The sequence below is a fragment of the Rhinatrema bivittatum genome, chromosome 4 (assembly GCF_901001135.1).
Source record: "Rhinatrema bivittatum chromosome 4, aRhiBiv1.1, whole genome shotgun sequence".
Taxonomy (NCBI): domain Eukaryota; kingdom Metazoa; phylum Chordata; class Amphibia; order Gymnophiona; family Rhinatrematidae; genus Rhinatrema; species Rhinatrema bivittatum.
Window position 1 is genome coordinate 247,665,275 of NC_042618.1, and position 21,788 is coordinate 247,687,062.

General features: G+C 42.9%; 1 protein-coding gene across 3 annotated transcripts in view; it reads right to left on the minus strand.

Moving 5' to 3' along the window:
* TMTC1 (transmembrane O-mannosyltransferase targeting cadherins 1) overlaps positions 1 to 21,788 on the minus strand; it is a 717,359-nt gene that overhangs the window by 11,970 nt on the left and 683,601 nt on the right. For all 3 annotated transcript variants that reach the window (XR_003856434.1, XM_029599999.1, XM_029599998.1), the window contains 2 exons: positions 14,432 to 14,569; positions 5,503 to 5,625 (listed from right to left, as the gene is read on the minus strand). Coding sequence is in view for 2 of the 3 variants with exons in the window: in XM_029599999.1 (XP_029455859.1) it covers positions 5,503 to 5,625; positions 14,432 to 14,569 (261 nt within the window). In the remaining variant the exon portion in view is untranslated. The remainder of the gene's footprint in view (positions 1 to 5,502; positions 5,626 to 14,431; positions 14,570 to 21,788) is intronic.

The following is a 21,788-nucleotide window of genomic DNA, read 5'->3' on the forward strand; positions in this document are numbered from 1 at the left end:
ATGAAATGTAATTACTCATCTATATATATCCAGAAATAAATTTATTATGAAAGTAAATAGTACTCAAAAGAAAGACAAGCATAATACAAAATAACTTATAAGGGCTATGTTCAACTCTCCTGCATAGCTTGCAAGCTAATTTTCAAAAGGAAACACCCACAGAGTTTCCCTTTGAAAATTCTGTGGTGGCCAGTGCCTTGGTGCTTCTTTATCCTGCATTCTTTGCAGGTGCAATGTATGCAAGGTAAGCCAAGTGCAGAGATTTCAAAAAAATACTCGTATATTCTTTAGCTGGCTTAACCTAACCATGCTTCCCAATACCACCCCTTTTCTCCATGGGGAAATGTATGCACACTGTACACAGCGTGTAATCATTTCCCTATTTGGGAAGGACGAGGGGAGCTGAGGTCAATTTTTAAAGGGGACTTTTTCATAGAAAATGTACTATTTGCCAGCAAAATAGTACATGAAAAAAAAATTAGAAGGTTCTAGGAGACTTTTCCCTCAAGGTAATTTAAGTTCCTCTATACATTATTTTGATTTGCATTGTTTCCAATTCCAAATATGGAAATTTATTCCCTCTGTGCTGTACATAGCAAAATAATTACTGCCATGGCCAGTAAATCTACTGTAACAATGGGTTGGTTGTGTGATGGGCCGCAAATGGTCAACTCATTGCTGAGCACCACCAGTTTCTTCAGTGTCAGGAATGCTGCCATGAAGCTGCTGACCTCCCCCGATGCTGTCTGACTCCAGGGCCTCCTAGGTGTGTGCACACGCAGCATGGCACTTTTTCAAGGCTCCCTGATGATGGCAGCATGGCTGGGTTCTTAAGTCCCAGCTGCACTCTAGTTCGTCACCTCAGCAACAGATCCTCCTGCAGCCTTGCAGTGAGTGTTGCTTCTGTTGCCGTGTTCCTGATCTTGCTTTACTCCAGCCTTGCTCCTGCCGCCTTGTTCCTGCCTTGCTCCAGTTCCAGCCTTACATATAGTAACATATTATATATTGATGATGGCAAAAAAGAGCCAGATGGTCTATCTAGTCTGCCCAGCAAGCTTCTTATCGTATCATCTGCTGTTCCAATCAGTTACCACCAAGCTTTATAATAAGGGTAGTAATATTTACAATCAAAACCAAGCAACTGTCAAACCCATAACAAATTACTGTTAGCAACATTTTTTACTGGGTGAGGAGCCTTCTTGAAAACTCAGATAATGCTACTTTATGTTCTTTGCCTTGACTCAGCCCTGTCTTGCCCTGTCCCAGTCCTCCGTCTGCCTGATCGCCTGGGTACTGACCTCTGCTATGAACCCAGACCATCGTCTTGCCTGCTGCTTGGTACTGACTTCGGCTATAGACCCCGACTTCTCTTTGATCATTGCCTGCCCTGACCTCAGCCAGCCTGGACTCTCTCTCTCTCTAACTGCTCTATGGGACACTGGGCTAGTTCCTGCTGGCCCCTGGAACCCAAGGGCTCAATCTGTGGGGAATGGGACTGGTATAGATGAAAGTCTAGCTCAGTCCCAGCCAGGGACGTGTCCACAAGCTGTCAGCATGGGCCTAAAATGTTCGTCTACTAGGCTGCATCAACTATGGCACAGCCCAAGGGCTCACAACCGTGACATCTATATTGGAAAGCATTATTTTCATTATAGAAACAAAGAAATGAAACATAGAAATGACGGCAGAAGAAGACCAAATGGCCCATCCAGTCTGCACAGCAAGCCTCTCACTTTTTTCTTTCTCATACTTATCTGTTACTCTTGGCTCTTAGTAACCTTTTGGATCTATTTCTCTTCCACCCCCACCATTAATGTAGAGAGCAGTGTTGGAACTGCATCTAAGTGAAATATCTAGCTTAATTAGTTAGGGGGAGTAACCGCCGCAATAAGCAAGCTACACCCATGCTTATTTGTTTACCCAGACTATATAATTCAGTCCTTGTCTGTATATAGATCCACTTTTCTTCATTCCCTCCTGCCGATGAAGCAGAGAGTTATGCTGGACATGCATTGAAAGTGAAGTATCAGACTTTCTCCCCTGCCGTTGAAGCCGAGAGCTATGCTTGATATGCTTGAAGTATTAGACTTTCTCCCCTGCCGTTGAAGCAGAGAGCTATGCTGGATATGCGTGAAGTATCAGACTTTCTCCCCTGCTGTTGAAGCAGAGAGCTATGCTGGAAATGCATGAAGTATCAGTCTTTCTCCCTTGCCGTTGAAGCAGAGAGCTATGCTGGATATGTGTGAAGTATCAGTCTTACTCCCCTGCAGTTGAAGCAGAGAGCTATGTTAGCATATAACTTGGTAGAAAAAGTCAATCATGTCTGAGATTTGGCAGCATAAATGTGGCCATCTACTTACTTTGGAAATCTAGTAACTGCTTTTTTTTTTTTTTAAGTGAAATTAGTTTAGTAGAAGTTTTGGTCACAAGTATTGAATGCCTAAACCTCATTCCATACTATCACGAATTCCTGTCACCAAGCCTGAGGGATAAATTCAGTGACCTCTCACTTGCTGTTCCAATGCTCCAAAGGCTGGATAATCTGCTGTCTGGACATTCTTCAAGGCAGATTGGTAAATCTAACTCCCACTAGATTCCAGATCAGGTAAGGAATGTTATTTGTCGGAACCAAGAGGTGGACACCTACAGCCTGTGGGCCACATCTAGCCCACAGGATGCTTCAAGGGGAGATGGGGGGCATTTGGTTAGTATTACTTTGACTAACGTTCATGCATTACCAACTGTAGTAAAACTGGTATTTACTGATAGGCCAATACCGAGAAAATAAGAAAACGGATATCAGGGATATTCATTGGGATAAACATCTTACTGAATGACCTCAAATAAAGTTATTCGGGTATATGTAGTCGGATAACTTTGAAATCTATAAATGAAAGTTATCCGGGTATATGCTCCTGGAAAATTTTATCCTTAGTTATATTCAAAAAATATAGCCAATTAAGAGGAAATAACCCTCCCAAAAACAAAAACCTAGCAGGCTTACTGTCCTGATCCTCCACTCCAATGACACTATTGAGCCCTGTGTGCCCGATCCCACCTGCCTCCCTCCCCTATATGGTTTTGCCAAATAACCATCCAAGCACCCACAAAAATCCTCTGGGCCACTGAGATCACAGTATGCTTATATCTCACCCAGCACCTCCGAGTGTTACTTTGATGGAAACGCTGGAAGCATAAGTTTAAACTGGCAGTGTTACTTTCAGAATAATTAGGCCTATTGCATAGCCTTGCACATCAACTAAAATCCCCTCCCCCCCCCCCCACTTATGTGCTCGAGACAGCATTCACACACGTGTGCGCGTTGATATAAAATTGTGCGCGCATGTAGCCGATTTTATAAAATGCACGCATAAATGCGCACGTTATAAAATTGGTGCATCCATGTGCGCGTGCCGGCAAATGTGCACATGCGTGTCACTTTGAAAGTTACTGCTTATATTAATATGCATTTTTTATGTGTTTTAGTAAATAGCCTTCCAACGTGGTCAATATGCAGCCATGCATTTCGGCTTCACTCTTTGCAAAAGGCTGAATTGAAAAATTCTGACAATTCATTTGTCAAGTTTCTGTAGAGCCAGTGGAAGCACTAGGTGGCTGGCTAGAGTGCCACAGTATTGGGGCCCAGAAGAGGAAGTGGTATCCTGTGGGCCCATAGGGGTGAGGAGGAGGAAATTGCCACAGCCAGCAGGAGCAGCAGAAGTCCATCATCTGGAGCAGCACTACTGAGTGTGGACCACAGCCTGAGTAGGAGCAGACTGTAGCAGCAGGTTCCTGAAGCTGTCAGGCGCTGGAGCAAGGAGACTGTGCAGCTGCCTCATCGGGAGCTGGAGCACTGGGACCACACTTGTCAGGAGCAGGGTGCAGCAGCTGCAATGGGGCTGTCGGAAGGAGGAGGAGGAGCAGCATTGTCCAGGCTACTGAAAGGAGGAAGCTGCTGCTCATATGCTTCCATAATGAGGAAAAAGTGAGTGAGTGTGAGAGACACTGTGTGTGTGTGTGTGTGTGTGGTGTATGTGAATGACTGAATGTGTGTTTGTGTGTGAGAGACAGTATGTGTGTATGTGAGAGGCTGTGTGTGTGTGTGTGACTGAGCATATGCGTGTGTTTGTGTTAGAGGCAGTGTGTGTGTGTTTGTGTATCAGGGAGGCAAGTGCATGCGTGTGAGAGAGGCACTGTGTATATATGAGAGAGAGAGGAGAAAGTTTGTGTTCAACAACCTTTCTTCTGCTAATTCATAACAATTTCAGTATGACTAGAAATCAAAAATTCCGAGGTATGGAGAGCAGGGGAATTTTTAAAATCCTTATTAGCTTTAATTATCGTGTGTAATTTGATATGTCTGCTTTTTTGAAATATTGTATTGGCATTTGGCAAATTGTTATATGACTTTTTAATTACTGAATGTTATTCTATTTGTCAGCTGTTTTGAAATACTTATTCTTTTTATTAGTATTGTTTTACTATTATTGATTGGTAACATTTAGGTTTTTCCATCGTACTGCATACAAAGTCTGGTTTCTTGTGGTTTCCAGTTCAGTTTATTTTTACTTTATGCCTTCCAATTCTGTATTTGTTCTGCATGTCTGACTGAGGTAAGGTATTCTGCTAACATGTAGGTTCTGTGTAGGAGTCTATAGTATCATAGTTTGTTCATTTTTTCCAAATAGGAGGAATATTGGTGTTTTAGGGCTTGGTGTAATATTTGCAGTATTGGGTTGTTACTGTTTCAGTGCTAGCAATTAATGTTGTTTTGGTATGGGACATTTACTATACTTAATTGAAATTCAGTTTATTTATGGCTTTCTGAAGGCCAAGCCCATGCCCAACATGTGTTACAATAGGCCCAATGCCATATGGGCTCCATGTGTCTTTTTTGCAGGGTTTTCTGTTTGGCACCAGAGCTGTGCATGTAAATATAATATACATGTTGTAAGTGATATTTTTCTTCAGAAGACTGCACTTTTTCATATAAAATCTGTTTTTATAAATACATGATTTTTTTTTATTGTGCATGGGGATGGTGTGAAGGAAGGATCAAGGTTGAAAGTTTGCCTAGGTCACCTAATATCCATACACCGGCCCTGAGTTTCTGATAAATAAAGTTAAGATGGATGGCCACATATCAACCAAGGAAATAGTTCCAGTCTTGACCAAAAATCTAATTTCTTTACTACTCAATACTATGTACATTAAGTTATAATTTTTGTAGACAATCACAGCCAACTTTTGTGCTAGAGAACTGCTTTCAGGCTTAAAATCACAGCCACTGTAGGAAAACGTTGTTTTTCTGACTATTCCTTCTGGATATCTTGGAAATCAGCCTCAATTTATGGCCCACGGTTATCTACAGTTATCCATGAAAGAACTACTTTTATTACAATATTACCCTGTAAGTGTCTACACTATTTAATTATAGCAAATGTTAAAACTCAGTTCCATATCGTTAAAAATGATCTTTATAGATAATTTTTAATATTTTACCTCAAAAGCCTTGTCAAGAAGGTTCTGTTCCCTTAGCTGGTTACCTTTACTAAAATAAAGCTCAGAAATTACTTTTGGATCCTTTGGTTTTAGCTGAAGAGCAATATCTATAGCTTCAAGTGCCTGTGGAAATAAAAAGAAATAATGATAGTCTTCACCTGTCTTATGCTCTGAACGTGTATACAGAAAAGTCAAGTTAATTCTTCCACTTGTTAAGTAACATTGAGACATGTTAAGCAGTGTATACATATACAGAATGTCTTCATTTCTGAAAAGCACACAGCATTGAGATGGCCTTGCTTTGAGACAAGGACCATTTGGCATCTTGAGAATATTCTGTATCTGACAGATGGCACCTATGCCTCAGTAACATTGCTTGAAATCTATTAAGTGTGGCAGTACTTTATTAAAATGTTTGTACATAAGAGGGGAAAGGAGTTCATTGATTAATTGAGTTTACCCTAGTGCCTGGACTCTATCTGTGCTTTTACTAATTTACTAATTAGTCCACCAGTTTGCCCAATCCTTCTCCAGGTCATCAAGAGCTTCCTGGTTCTTCAGCCTGAACTCAGTTCACCCAGACCTCCCACTTAGGCAGCACTACACAATAAATAAGCTTGATATCACTTACCCAGATAATTAGCAGGAGTAAAACTACATAAGTTGGCAAATATACATGATTATATATGTCTGTTAAAATAGCAAATTACAAACATAAATGTTGGTCCTGCCCTGGAATAACCCAGATCTCCTTTTTACGCATGTATATGTGTGCGTGAAAGTGATAATACGTGCGTATTTTCAATTTTTATTTATTTATTTATTTATAATCATTTATTTATCAGTTAACAGAAAATATCTTCCTAGGCAATTTACAACAAAGTGCAAAATAAAATACAGAAAGCATGAATAGATGCTCACACGTGTTAATGCTAATTTTTACATACGTAACATTTTGAAAATTTACCCCAAGTGAGTATCTGAGGCACCGATTTTATAACTCACGCGCATGTTATAAAATAGTTGGGCCGCACGCACATGTGCACCGGATTTTGTAATCTGTGTGCGCATGTGCACGTGGCATGTGCAAGGGGGGGTAGATTTTTGCAAACCTCCTCGGCAACGCATTTCGGCTTCTCTACCCCTTACCTCACCTTCCCTACCCTTCGCCTCTCCTCCCACCCCCTAAATGCAATTTTTTTTTAACCTTATTTTAGCAACTTACTTCAGCTCCCGAGCTGAAGTAAGTTGCGCGCGCTGGGAGCCGGGTCTTCGGGACAGCGAACAATAGTGCTGTCCCGGGCCCCCCGGCCTGCCCCTTTCAGAAAGGCCCGTGGCCAGACCTTTTTGAAAATAGGCTCGGCGTGCGCAAGGCCTGGCCATGTGCATATAGGCCAACTTTTATGTGTGCGGCCTTTTAAAAATCTACCCTTAAATGTTTAACCGCATACTTGAATCTTCCCCGGTATACTAGAGGTCCCATAGTTGAGGCACACACGAGTATCTAAGTGCTCTTTAGTTTGACTCTTATATAGTCGATATTATGAACTAAAAGATTAAATTGATAATTGTGTATTTTCTATATTGTATTATATTTGCATTTTATGTACCATGCTGTATATTTAATTATGTATGTAATACTGTAAACCGCTATGAACATTACTGTAATGGCAGTATATACAACTTTTTAAATGAATAAATAAATAGAGGAATTTTGTCAAATGCATCCAAATATGCTATATCACCTAGCTCACTATTATCTGCATGTTTATTTGCATCCTCTAAACGATCTAGTAAATTGGTAAGGCAAGACTTCCTTTTCCAAAAGCCATGTTGATTCTCCCCCCCATTAAACCATGTCTATGTGTCAGTAATTTTGTTTTTAAGAATGGTTTCTACCATTTTGCCCTACACCAAGACCAGGTTCACCAGCCTTTTTATACAAATTGGCATCACATTGGCCACCCTCCTGTCTTCTGTCCACTCCTCCTTCAGGGTACCCTAAACATCACTGTCTTTGTTTCTGTACTTTTGTGCTACTAGAGCTTATGCCTCCTATGGTGTCCCAATGTCAGTGAATCTAGGGTGCTTTGAGTTGTACTGCATTCTTAGGTGCCTATATGTATCTCTGAAGTTTTGGTAAGCACTTATCTGGTATGCTATGTCCCTCAGTACTTAAGGGGCCCAATATTTAGCACTGGCCGAGCAAGTAACTTAGGCCTAGATTTTCTAACCTACAGCGGCGTCGTGAATCGCGCAGTACAGGGGGGTGGTGGGGGTGGGCCTGCAAAAGCCGGCAGCGATCACACCTCTGCGATGTGATTGCTGCCGGCTTTCACACCAAATAGCGCCATCGTAAAAGGTGGTGCTATTGGGCGCGAAATTGGAAGCGAAAAGGCTCCTTACCTTTTCACCGTCCACGCTGTCTTCGCGGCGTCCGCCCCGGTGCCACCCTGACTCCTCCCCAATCTAGCTATCGCATGCGCTAGCTTTAGAAAATAACCCCCTCAGTCGGATATGACTTATCCGGTTAAGTTACAAGGTAAATTCAGTGGCATGGCTATGTCTCTGAATATCCATGGTTAAAGCGCTACTTAACTGGATAAGTTAAATCCAGCTAAGTTAGATCAGCTATATGGGTGATTAACTTATTCAATTAAAATAACTGTATAAGAATGAATATTGCTACTTATCTGGTTAAGTTAACCGTATACTCAGCGCCACCCCAAAAAATTGGCCGGCTAAAAGACAGCTGGATATGTGACTTATCCGGCTATCTAGCGCTAAACACGCTTTCAATATCAGGCTGCAGATATTTTCTTATATCAGTAGCCTGACAGTCCTAGCAAATCAGTACACCTTTCCTAGCTGATATTCCCATATTTCTAGAATATTCATTTTTTGATACATATTAAATTTGTTTACATGTAAAAAAATATATATAAACGATGGTCATTTCCTTTGGTGTTTTTTCAGTTGATATGTTTTATTTATTTTAAAATATTTCTATTGTGCCCTTCTTATATTCAAGATGGATAACAAAAATACACTCATAATATTTCACAATATAAAATAATAAAGGACATTAAAATTAACATAAAATACAAATAAATATAAAATTAAATAATCTCTGAAACAAAGGGTCAAATAAGATAGATTAGTCACTGAAGGCAAACTTAAAAAAGGTGGGTTTTCAGATTTTTTAAAATAATTTGGGATCATTACAGCTTCTAATTTCCAAAGGGAGGGTATTCTAAAATATTGGACCTGCTGAGAGAGCTCTTTCACGTGTTTCATCGAGGCGTATCAATATTGGTTGACGGAATGTCAAGGAGGTATAGGACATCTCTGATTCAACTGCCTTCTTTCTGAAGGAATAATTTATCTGCATTCTTCAGGTGTACAACAAAGCTAGTCTTTTCATGTATAACTGCACTACTGTATATTTCCTCACTTCCTGGCAACTGCAGATTTCCATGTGCCTTGATGTGAAAGTTTGTGGAAAGATGCTAGTGTTCTTTATTTGCCAATTATATAAAAATCCTGAAGGGTGGGGTTTTTTTTTTTCACACAAGAAGGGCAATTTTCAAAAGCATTTCCATGGATAAAAAAAGCATTTTGAGGACAATTTTCAAAAAGTATTTTTATAGGTAAAAAAGCATTTTACTTGCATAAATCTGTTTGTCTGAAAATTGCTCACTTTGTATGCAGAAAGAAGTATAGGCGTAGCTCAACACACACAATTTTGCCTCCATTGTAGTGGAGGTGTTCCTGAGGGGGGGGGAAGAGAAAATTGCTCACATAAAGGTGAATTTTAAAACCACTGTGCAAGCACACATGTGCATGCGTGTGTCGGCCCGTGCCCACGGACGTGGAAATTTTATAACATATGTGTGTATATGAGCGCATGATATAAAATAGCCTGGCTGCACGCAAAGGTGCACCAAATTTCAGATGAAAATCCCAGAACACACATGTCCCACCCAGGCTCAACCCAAGTCCCGCTCCTTTTTCAGAAGTTCTGAGATGTGCGTGCAGAATCATTTACACACACATCTGAGTGGCTTTAAAAATCTGCTCAGCACACATTGTCCTGACATATTCGCGCATCCCTCAATTGCTGCACATGTCGGTCTTTTAAAATTTACCAGATAGTTTTTGGTCAGAAAGGCTTTTGGCAGAAAAAGGAGAGAGGCACAAATCTCTGTAAGTAACATTAATCTAGGGAAATTTTCAAAGTAAACATAAGCATCTACTTTACTTTTCCTTTGAAAACCAATGCAAAGACCATGGTAGAAAGACCCAGGGACTTTTTGCAACTATGTGTTGTGCTTGGTGGCCCACTGCACTTACCACTTGGGTCAGGCTTCCTTGGCTGCCCCCCCAACGCTGCAGGATGCCAACACTGACTCCCGAGGCAGTATGACGATGTCAACGCCTGCGCCCTCTCCTCCTAGGGTGCACATGCGCAGACCTCCTCCATTTTAAAGGGCTAGCAGTGGGAACAGCCTGGAAGCTCCCCTTGATGGCATCATTCTCCAGACCTATAAAAGGCCTCTGCAGACACCCCTCCAATACCTTGGCAACAGGTCTCCCTACAGCCTTCTAGAGTGAGTTGCTCAGCATTCCCAAGTTCCTGGTCTTCTCTAAGTCTTCAGTTCCTGGTCTTTGGTCCCTGGTCTTCATTTGGTCTTCAGTTCATCCTCCAGTCTTGTGGTCTTCACTTCATAAGCTTGTGGTCAGTCTTCAGTTCTTCTGTGTGTCTTGCCTCCTATGTGCTCCTTGTCTTCCTGCCCTACCTATCCATCCTGCCTTCCTTTGGACGGTTACCTGGTATTGACCTTAGTCTGCTTCCTGGATTTCTCTTGATCACTGCCTGCCACTGACCCCTGCCCGCTACTGGACATTTCTGATAGCTACCTGCCCTGACCCGCGCTTGCCTCAGACTGCTCCCGTTCACCATGATCTCATCTATGGATCTCCAGCCCTTCGGCGGAGGCCCCCACCTAAAACCTGCTGGCACCCGAGGCTTAACCTAAAGAGAATATTGGCTGGTATAGGTGAAGCTCCAGTTGAGCCTCTGCCTTACCCCACTATGTCAGCCGACAGTGGGGGGCCTGCAGGGCTCCTCCCTGCAGGTTGTGCCAACTCCACCTCAGTCCAAGGGTCCACGACCGAAACACAATGCTGGCAGTTTGAAAATTGCACTATTTACCCATGCAAATGGGAGCTTTGAAAATGGCAGGCTCGGCAACAATATGCACAGTTTTGGACAATCAAAACTGGGAAATTAACTTTAAAAAAAAGCATACGTGTCCATATATACAGATATATGGATGCGCGCATGCATGCTATTGTAGTTTATATCGCGTATGATATAAAATACATGTAAATCTACCCAACAATATATTCTTGTATCAAAAAGATAAATGGCACGCAATGTTGAACTAGCCGGATAAGTAGCATTTTAACACTGTCTGCCTATATTACTTAGGTGGCTAAGTAGCAGTTTTTCAGACTTATCCGGCTAGTTGACAGCAAAGCAGCCACTTACCTGGAGAAGTCAAAATTTATCTGGATAAGTAGCGCAAATCTGCTTTTTGCGTGTAGTTGTGCTCCTAATCATTCACACAAGAAGATCTAATTTACGTAGTATTCCTAGCAATTGTCTGCTTTTACATATGTAATTCCTCAAATTTTGTAAAATGCGCCTGAGAAGGAAATTACCAGTTTGTATGGTCTATCTGCAGCTTGGAAACACTCCGGGCTCTTCAGCCTTAATTCCACCCATGTCACCCAGACACCTCACCCAATCATTTTTTCAATTTTAAGATATTACAATCACTAATGCCTGATATTGAACAGCAGTAAATAACACGCAAGTAAAAAAAAACTCACATGCATCACTCTGGCAAGTTTTAAAACAGCAACTTATGATGGTAACTTTCAAAGCGCATGCATATGATTCTAGGGACGTGACCATTCTATAAAATACACCTGTATATGTGTGTGTATGTTATAAAATAGCCTGACTGCATGCACATGTGCACACAATTTTAAGTGGATGCCTGCCCGTATGTGCAAATGCCGCTTCAACCGCAATAGTGGGGGGGTATTTTAAAAGGGATGCACACTGATGCCACTGCCTATTTTCCCAGTTCATTCCCAGTTCACACAGTTAAGGGATAGGACTTCTAAACCCCTCTAGTTTAATAGCCTCCCTTCTCCCCTGTTTGCTCCAATCTTTAAAACCCCACTGATGTGCCTAGATTTTTTTTGTTTTACAGCTTACATGTCATCCATAGCGGAAGTAAAGTTATGCGTCAGGGGAACCCGGCACGCACCTGTGCACGTAAATATTTATGCGCTGATTTCAAGTTGAAATCCAGGAATGCCTATGCCGTGCCCAGACCATGCCCTTCCCCCCCCCTTTTTTTTTTTTAAACTTTTCATTTGTGCACGCAGCAGTAAGTACGTGCGTATCCGGGCGGCTTTTAAAATCTAACCGGTGCACACCAACCCGACATATTTGCATATCCCCTAATTTCGGTGCACATTGGGCTTTTAAGATTCACCTTTCAGTATAAATTTTGGCCCCACCCTGGAACACCCTTTTACGCATTTTCTATTGTTCGCACATGTGCATATATGCGCACACTTCACTGTTTTTAAAATACGAGTTGTGTGTGATTGGTCCATATATGAGCCTTATTATGCAAGCAAATTTTAAAATTCATCTTTATTTGTGTTGCTTCCAAAATGGCGCCGGCGCTAGCTTTTGCCCTCATATGTCACATAGTGAGGGCAAAGGTAGTGCCGGCGCCATTTTGAATACTGGCAATACGGCCCGAGTGCAGGAGGTCGCTCCCGGACCCCCGCTGGACTTTTGGCAAGTCTTGTGGGGGTCAGGAGGCCCCCCCAAGCTGGCCAAAACTCCCTGGGGGTCCAGTGGGGGTCCGGGAGCGATCTCCTGCACTCATGCCGTCGGGTGCCAGGAACCAAAATGGCACCGATAGCCTTGCCCTTACTATGTCACAGGGGCTACCGGTGCCATTGGTCAGCCCCTGTCACATGGTAGGAGCACAAGATGGCACCGGCTATCCAGTGCTCCTACCATGTGACAGGATCCGGCCAATGGCATGGATACCCTGTCACAAGGTAAGGGCAAAGGACGGCCCGGTAGCCGGAGGACGGCCCGGAGCGGGAGATCGCGGGAGCTCGCTCCCGGGACCCCCACTGGACCACCAGGTACCTGTAAAAAGGTTTTGGGGGGGTCGGGAGGGTGGGGGAAGCTAAGGGGTTACTTTTAAAGGGTCGGGGTGGGTTTAGGGGTTATTTTTGTGTGCCGTTTTTCCCGCTCTCCCCCAAAACGATAAGGGAAGCCCCACGATCAATATCGTGGGGTTTTCCTATCCTTTTGGGAGAGCCCCCGATTTCTGACAATTTTGAAAATATCGACGATATTTTCAATCGTCCGAAGCCCGATTCACATCCCTAGATACTATTGTGCCATTGAGTAAGAGAAGGAGCATCTGGTTGTTTCCACACATGTAAAAAAAAGAAGTTCTAGCTAATAGAAAAATGTTGTTAATCTAAGCTCTTTGTTTCACATTTACAGAAAATGATGATGAGAATATACCAAAAATGTAAGTTGAGGTTGAAAAGGGATATGGAGCTCCAACATCCAGCCCACATAAGGAAAGGCCTGCTTCCAAAAAAGAGCAAACAGAACTGCAGTCCCACAAAGAATGTCCTAAAATGAGCCACTTCTGTGTTGCACTTAATACATATTTCTGACTTGGTGAATTTCGCTAAGCATGCCTGATGTTGTGAGATATAGAATCTGTAGAGTAGTTTGTAATGAACTTCCCTCATGGGTACATTACATATAATTTTGCAGACTGATGAGAAGCTTGTAATAAAAGTAAGTGAGAATTGAGTCTTTAATTCTAATTGCCACTTATTCCAATTATTTCCCATGGTCCATATCTTGTTCGTATTCTCCAGAACTTTGTAGAAAAAAAGATACAGAGTGTCTACCCAGATCCTCCATATTAAACCAGTCCTGAAGGAACTGCCAGTTCCAATTGCGGATGGCCAACATATTTAAAGTGCATATATAATGTCAAACTTGATGATAGGGAAAGAGATCCTTGGGCTGCAGACCAAACTTTTGACTCAAGACAGGAAAAGTGTAATAGATCCCCCCCTCAGTGAACAACTGATATATGAAAATTAACCCCTTGAGCTCCACTGTTGTTGGAGTTCAGTATGCTGTGTGCTTAATCCTGATAATTGTGTGGAGATCTGGGTAAATTTCCCCTCCAGAGCTGTGAGTACTGCTGCAGCAACCTCCGTGATCATTGGGTCTGGGTTGTTGAAGGCCGGGCAAGAGTCGGATGTGTTGGCCATTTTGGGATCACTCCCTTTCAGTTTATCTTTTTTTTTCCTGGACGATTTTGTTGCCATAATCTAATGTGAGGCAGCAGACACTAATGACGTCCAGATCACCAGGGTAAGTGGAAAATGACCAGAGAGGAAACACTGGAATTGCAGCTCTGAACTCTCTTCAAAAGAATGATTTAGCATAGAGGGCCCTTGGAGAGATATCTGGCAGCACATCTCTCTCTCAAAGCATCACATGGCCTCATGCGGATAATAATCCCATTGTAAAAAAGTACCCATGGGGCTTGCAATTTATTTAAAACCATGTTACCAGTTCACATCCATGATTCGATTATTGCCCTCTTTATGTTGTAAGGAACCTCATGTGTCATGTTTTCTTATTCTGAAAATTATTAGGAACTTGGAAGCCCCAGAAAATCATTACAAAAGCCTGGCTATCTAAAAGAGACAGTAAAAGTCTACAGGAACTTTATGTGCACTGACTGACTGTAAGAGGTGATACTGACCACAGCGTATCTAATACCTTATTGTAATTTTCTTGCTTGCTGTAGATTGCTGATAAAAGTCGATAACATTCAAGACATTCCATCTCCTCTTCTACAATTTGATTGGTCATTTTTTCAGCTTCATTTGTTTCACCAATTATTGCCAATACCTGGGCCTAGAAAACACATTAAATTAGGAAATGTATTATTCACTTTTAACATCCAAGCTATTTAGGATCTTGTAGATTTTCAAATTGTATAGTAGAATTTATCACTATTATACATATTTGTTTTTTTTTCTTCCCAATAATAAAAAGAAATGAAAACAATTTTGCATGTTTAGGGGCGGATTTTAAGAGCCCTGCTCGCATAAATCCGCCCGGATTTTCGCGAGCAGGGCCCTGCGCGCCGGTGCGCCTATGTTCAATAGGCCTACCGGCGCGTGCAGAGCCCCGGGACTCGCGTAAGTCCCGGGGTTTTTCGAGGGGGGCGTCGGGGGCGGGGCCGATCGGCGCGGCGTTTTGGGGGCGGGACGCGGCGTTTTGGGGCGGGCCCGGGGGCGTGGTTTCGGCCCGGGGCGGTCCGGGGGCATGGCCGCGCCCTCCGGAACTGCCCCCAGGTTGCGTCCCGGCGTGCTAGCGGCCCGCTGGCGAGCAGGGAATTTACTTCTACCTCCGGGAGGCGTAAATCTCCCAACAAAGGTAGGGGGGGGTCTAGATAGGGCCGGGGGGGTGGGTTAGATAGAGGAAGGGAGGGGAAGGTGAGGGGAGGGTGAAAGGGAATTCCCTCCAAGGCCGCTCCGATTTCGGAGCGGCCTCGGAGGGAACGGAGGTAGGATGTGCGGCTTGGCGCGCGCCGGCTACACGAAATTGGCAGCCTTGCGTGCGCCGATCCAGGATTTGCGCGGCTACGCGCATATCTACTAAAATCCCGCGTACTTTTGTTTGTGCCTGGAGCGCCAACAAAAGTACGCCAACGCGCCGTTTTTGAAAATCTACCCCTTAGTGTACAAGATAGCTGTAATATAATGTTAATAATTCAGTACCAGATTAGTATTATACAGTTTATTTGGTTCTTGTACTAACACCCAGAGTCAAATTTAAGGATTGGATAAAAGTTTTCCAGTACTTTTTCTACATTTTTTGGCTTGCATAGTTCTAAAAAAACATAAGACATGCCATACTGGGCAGACCAAGGGTCCATCAAGCCCAGCATCCTTCTGTACTTGCCAAGTCACAAGTACTTGGCAAGTACCCAAACATTAAAAATATTAAACATTAAACTGATCAAGAATATGAAGGCTGATAATGTAAACTGTTGTGATCTTCTTTTGGAATGATGGTATATAAAACACTTAAATATATAAATAATTCCCAAGCTACTATTCCTTATTGATTAATAGCAGTTTATGGACTTCTCCTCTAGGAACTTATCCAAACATTTTTTAAACCCAGTTATACTAACTGCCATAACCACATCCTCTGGCAATGAATTTCAGAGCTTAATTATGCATTGCGTGAAAAAGAATTTTCTCTGATTTGTTTTAAATGAGCTACTTGCTAACTTCATGGAGTGCCCCCTAGTCCTTTTATTGTCTGAGAAAGTAAACAACTGATTTACTTTTACCTGTTCAAGTCTTTTTATGATTTTAAAGACCTCTACCATATCTCCCCTCAGCAATCTCTTCTCCAAGCTGAACAGCCCTAACCTCTTTAGCCTTTCTTCATAGAGGAGCTAGCTGTTCCATCCCCTTTATTATTTTGGTCACCCTGCTTTGTACTTTCTCCAGTGCAACTATATCTTTTATGAGATGCGGTGACCAGAACTGCACACAGTATTCAAGGTGCAGTCTCACCACTGAGTGATATAGAGGCATTATGACATCCACCGTTTTATTCGCCATTCCCTTCCTTATAATTCCTAACATTCTGTTTGCTTTTTTGATCACCATAGCACACTGGGCCAACAATTTTAATGTTTTATCCACTATGACTCCTAGATCTCTTTCCTGGGTGGTAACTCCTAATATGGAGCCTTACATTGTGCAAATATAGCAAGGATTATTTTTCCCTACATGCATCACCTTGCACTTGTCTACATTAAATTTCATCTGCCATTTGGATGTCCAATCTTCCAAGCCTCACAAGGTCCTCCTGTAGTTTATCACAATCCACTTGAGATTTAACTACTCTGCATAATTTTGTGTCATCTATAAATTTGATCACTTCGTCGTACCCTTTTCCAGATCATTTATAAATATATTAAAAAGCACCGGTTCATGTACAGATCCCTGAGGCACCCCACTGTTTACCTTTTTCCACTGTGAAAATTGACCATTTAATCCTACTCTCTGTTTCCTGTCTTTTAATCAGTTTGTAATCCACAAAAGGACATCGCCTCTTATCCCATGACTTATTAGTTTCCTTAGAGGCCTCCCCTGAAGGACTTTGTTGAACGCCTTCTGAAAATCCAAATACACCACATCTACAGGTTCACCTTTGTCCATGTTTATTCTTCCCTTCAAAAAAGTGTAGGAGATTTGTGAGGCCAGACTTCCCTTGAGTAAATCCATGCTGGCTATGTCCAATTAAACCATGTCTAATTAAATGTTCTGTGATTTTATTCTTTATAACAGTTTCCACGATTTTTCCCAGCACTGAAGTCAGGCTCACCGGTCTATAGTTTCTCGGATCACCCCTGGAGCCCTTTTTAAATATCGAGGTTGCACTGGCCACCTACCAGTCTTCAGGAACAACAGATGATTTTAATGATAGGTTACAACCTTTTGCACAAGTTTTTATCTTGTGGCAAATATATATTAAACAAAACATATGCCATTTCAGAACTGTACAAGTCTCCCCCCCCTCCCCCCGACACACAACACATTTAATTTTGCACAATTTTATAATGCACATAAAGGAGATAATTTTCAAACTGACCCTATACATTTTATGAAAGAAATGCACACATTTGCTTTTATAATTATCCCAAAAAAACAACCCACATAAAAGTCACAGCTTTTATTTATGCAGGAAAATATTTTGAAGAAATGTACATGCTTGGGGCCTGATTTTCAAAAGCATTTACACTCTTAAAACTGGGTTTTATATGTGTAAATGCACTTTATCTGTGTAAATTGACATTTGAAAATTGTTACAATATATGCTAATTGAATTCTCAATAGGTTTTCCTTCATTAAGAACACTTGACCTGAGTAAATGGGCTTTTAAAATTGCAATATTATGCTACCTTTACATGTGCAGCTCCTTTGAAAATTCACCTGACACTTTTCAAATATTGAAAAGTATGGGCCGGATTTTCAAAAAGGTTACGCACACCAGGTCTATTTTAAAAAGGCCCGGCGGTGCGCGTAAAGCCCCGGGACGCGTGTAAGTCCCGGGGCTTTACAAAAGGGGTGGGATGGTCCAGGGGCGGGGCCATTGCCGCTGTGTTGAGGGATTGTGTGTCAGCAGCCTGCTGGCAGATGCAAACAATAGGATAAAACCTTTTGGGGGGGTTAGATTACAGCTAGGAGGGGAAAGGTTAGGGGAAGGGGTGGGAAGGTCATGCTAGGTGTAAGGGAATGGCAGCGCAGCTCGGCGCGCGCAAGGTGCACAATTGTGCACCCCCTTGTGCGTGCCGACCCCGGATTTTATAACATGCACACGCCTGCCTGCACGTTATAAAATTGGGTGTACATGTAGGCTGCGCGCGCATGTTATAAAATCTACCCCTATGAGTGTAAAGGCAAACCCTGTCAAGACTCTGCCCCACCCCAAGAATGCCTCTTCCCAATTCGCTTAAAATTCTGCATATGTCGTGTGTGCATATCAGTTGGGCAATTTTCAAAAGGGCCATTTTTGCAGGTAATGCATGGTTTTATCTATAGAAGTATCTCTGAAAATTACCCTCCCTGGGAACAATTTTCAAGCTATTTACATGTGTAACTAACAATTTACTCACCTAAACTGGCTGTCTAAAAACTGAGTTTTCTCAATGCTGCTAAAAATACATATTGCTCCCCAACATGCTTGCTTTTAGTCACATTTAGAGACGGCATTCCCAGGGTCATGAAAGTAACCTGTACGTTGCATTTTCAAATATACATGTTGGGGTAGATATTAAAATCTACACCCGATTTTATAACATGCACGTGCAGCTGCGCGCATGTTATAAAATCCGGGGTCGGCACGCGCAAGGGGGTGCACATTTGTACACCTTGCGTGCGCCAAGCTGCGCAGCCTTCCTCCGTTCCTTCCGAGGCCGCTCCAAAATCCGAGTGCCCTCGGAGGGAACTTTTCTTCCACCCCCCCACCCCCCCCACTTCTCCTACCTACCCCGCCCCCCAGCCCTACCTAAACCCCCCTTACCTTTAACTTAGAAGTTGCGCCTGCCTCTGGGCAGGCGTAGGTTGTGCGCACCAGCCAATGGCTGGCCCGCGATCCTGCCCCGCACCCGGACCACCCGGCTCCCTTTTTCAAGCCCCGGGACATATGCGCGTCCTGGGGCTTGCGTGCGTCGCCGGGCCTATGCAAAATAGGCTTGGCGCGCGCAGGAGTGGTTTTAAAGGGTTACGCGCATATATTATGTGCGTAACCTTTTAAAATCCACTCTGTTGTGTTTTCTATGGAAAAAATATCCACAAAATAAGCAGAAGGAGGCAAGTTTCAATGTGATGGTATGTACGTATTTTCTCTTTGAAAACTAGTGTAAAGTCCACAGACAAAAATATATCCATGGATTTTGTTCCAACACAGTTTGAAAATTGCACCTCTTTTCCTCTCCCCCCCATTCTCCCCAGTTGTTAGTGGGTCAATGTCAAAAATATGATTTTGGTGGAATTTTGACAATACTGACACAGAAAACCTATACTGTATCATGTTATACAGAACACATCAACAACTCCCAAAAAAGGGTAAAATGAATCTCTCAAACGTCTTCCTTCGGATAATACAAGGACTGAGGGCACACTATGAAGTTAGCAAGTAGCACATTAAAATTTTTTTTTTGAGAAAATTCTTTTTCACTCAATGCACAATTAAGCTCTGGAATTCATTGCCAGAGGATGTGGTTAAGGCAGCTAGTGTAGCTGGGTTTAAGCAAGGTTTGGATACGTTCCTGGAGGAGACGTCCATAAATTGCTATTAGTCAATAGGGAATAGTCATTGCTTGTTGCCGGCATTCGTAGCATGGGATCTATTTAATGTTTGGGTATTTGCCAAGTACTTGTGACTTGGACTGGCCACTGTTGATTTGACTCAGTATGGCATATCTCATATTCTTATCTCATAACATGTTCTCTGATCAGCCCTGGTGTATCCATTTATAAACGTGGCTCCACATGAATACTCTTTTTTCATTTGTTTCCATACTTCCTTTGTTGAACACTGACCACAAAACACATCAAGTTGCTTAAAAGACGTTATGTAATAGAACCAGGCAAATTCAGGACCATTAGCCAGGGAGTACACTGGAAACTATAATTATACTGGTAAACAAATTTCTGGGAACATTTTGTTTCCTCCACAACATTCAGAGAAACAAGTAGATTTTAACAAGCTGAACACAAATATGCATTTATTATGTCTATATCATATACCATTTGCCAGAAAGGTGTGATATACATTAAGCATTGTTATGTGTCTATAGCGGCATAAGCTATAATGGCAATGTTGGCACCAGAAAACAAAACTAAAAATGTTTTGCGGCAGATTTTCGTTTGTAATCACTGTCTGACGCTTCATGGATGAGAGTGCAACAATAGTCACCCAGCATGGAGGGGTTCCACTTGTCTTGATACCTTTTCTCCATTTTGACAATGTCTTGATGAAACCTTTTACCATGTTCATCACTCACAGCGCCAAGGTTGTCTGGGAAGAAGTCAAGTGGGAATGAAGAAAATGTATCTTCAATGACATGTTGTACTTCATCAATTTGTATGCCTGAAGCAGATTTTCAACCTGTTCGACATAGTCTGCTACCTTATAGTTGCCTAGAAAGTTACAAACGACATTCTTGAAGGCTGTCCATGCAACACGCTCTGTACCTTGCAGAAGACCATCAAAGTGGCTGTCCTTCATCACAGCTTGGATTTGTGGGCCAACAAAAACACCTTCTTTTATCTTGGTGTCACTTATGCATGGAAACATTTGCCGCAAATAATCAAAGGCTTTGCTTTTCTTGTTCATTGCCTTAACAAAGTTTTACATCAGTTCAAGTTTGATGTGTGTTGCGACCGTCTCTGCCCGATGTCTCCACTCTGCCTACCTTACCTCTTTGGCGACTCCCTCTTTGCTTGTTGGATGTTTGGCTGCCGCAGCGTCATCTTGCCAACCTCCTCCGGCATCCCCGGACTGGCTAGACGCTGCACTCCGCCATGTTTCCCAGAAGCCTAAGGGCACGGGCGCGCGGCGCGGCCACGACTCAAGTACCAGCAGTGGCACGAACGTCAGGAGCGTCCTGCTGAGATGACGTCATCATCACCAGATATTTAAGGTCTCTGAAATCGCTAACTAATCAAGTTAGCAAAGGAAAGGTTACCTTACAGGATTCGCTTCCTCCAGCTTCTCCTAGTTACTCTGCCTCCTCGGACTTTACCAGGGGTACCTGCTCCTCGGGGGCCTCGCTCTCTCTTTGCCTTTCAGGTCGCAGTCTGGAACCGGTACTCACTCCTCGAGGGCCCACGTTCTCAGACCTGCTTCTGAATACCACTTCTGCCAGGAAGTCATCACTGTCTACAACACCAGTGAGTTACCATCTTTCTCTCAGAGCTTTCCCTGGAACCAGGTACTCGCTCCTCAAGGGTCTAATCCATTCCAGCTCCTGGGATCCTTCTAGAGACTATTGTGTGAGTGTTACCATCAAGGTTCTATTCCTGAACTCTGCATACCCTGCCTACTCACTATATTTAGTTTCTCTACAGCTCTGCCATCCTGGGATCGCTGTTCCAGTATCTGAGGGACTACAGCCCAGCCAAGCGCTTCCAGCTCACTACTGCCACCTCTGGTGGTTCAATATACTGTTTAATAAAAGAACTAGTGTGTGTCTGTCTCCAAACTCTGAGCCTGACCGGTGGTCCCTCTCGGGATCTTCCCCCAGGGGCGTGGTCATCTGCCACCGGCCCAAGGATCCACCCACAACTATCCCAAACAATAACAATGTGCAAAGGTGGAAGAAATATCTTACTTGGATCCACCAATGGGTCGTGCGCAACATTCTTCTGCCCTGGACGTGTATGCCCCAGACTTTTATGATGTAATGCGAATCTCTTGCTCAACTGTCCCACTCACAAAGGAAGCAACAATACTTGGTGTAACCAAGCTGCGGACCCAGTAGAACTGCAACCACCTTGAGATCGCCACACAATTTCTAGTTGTACCTCGAGTACTCAATGTG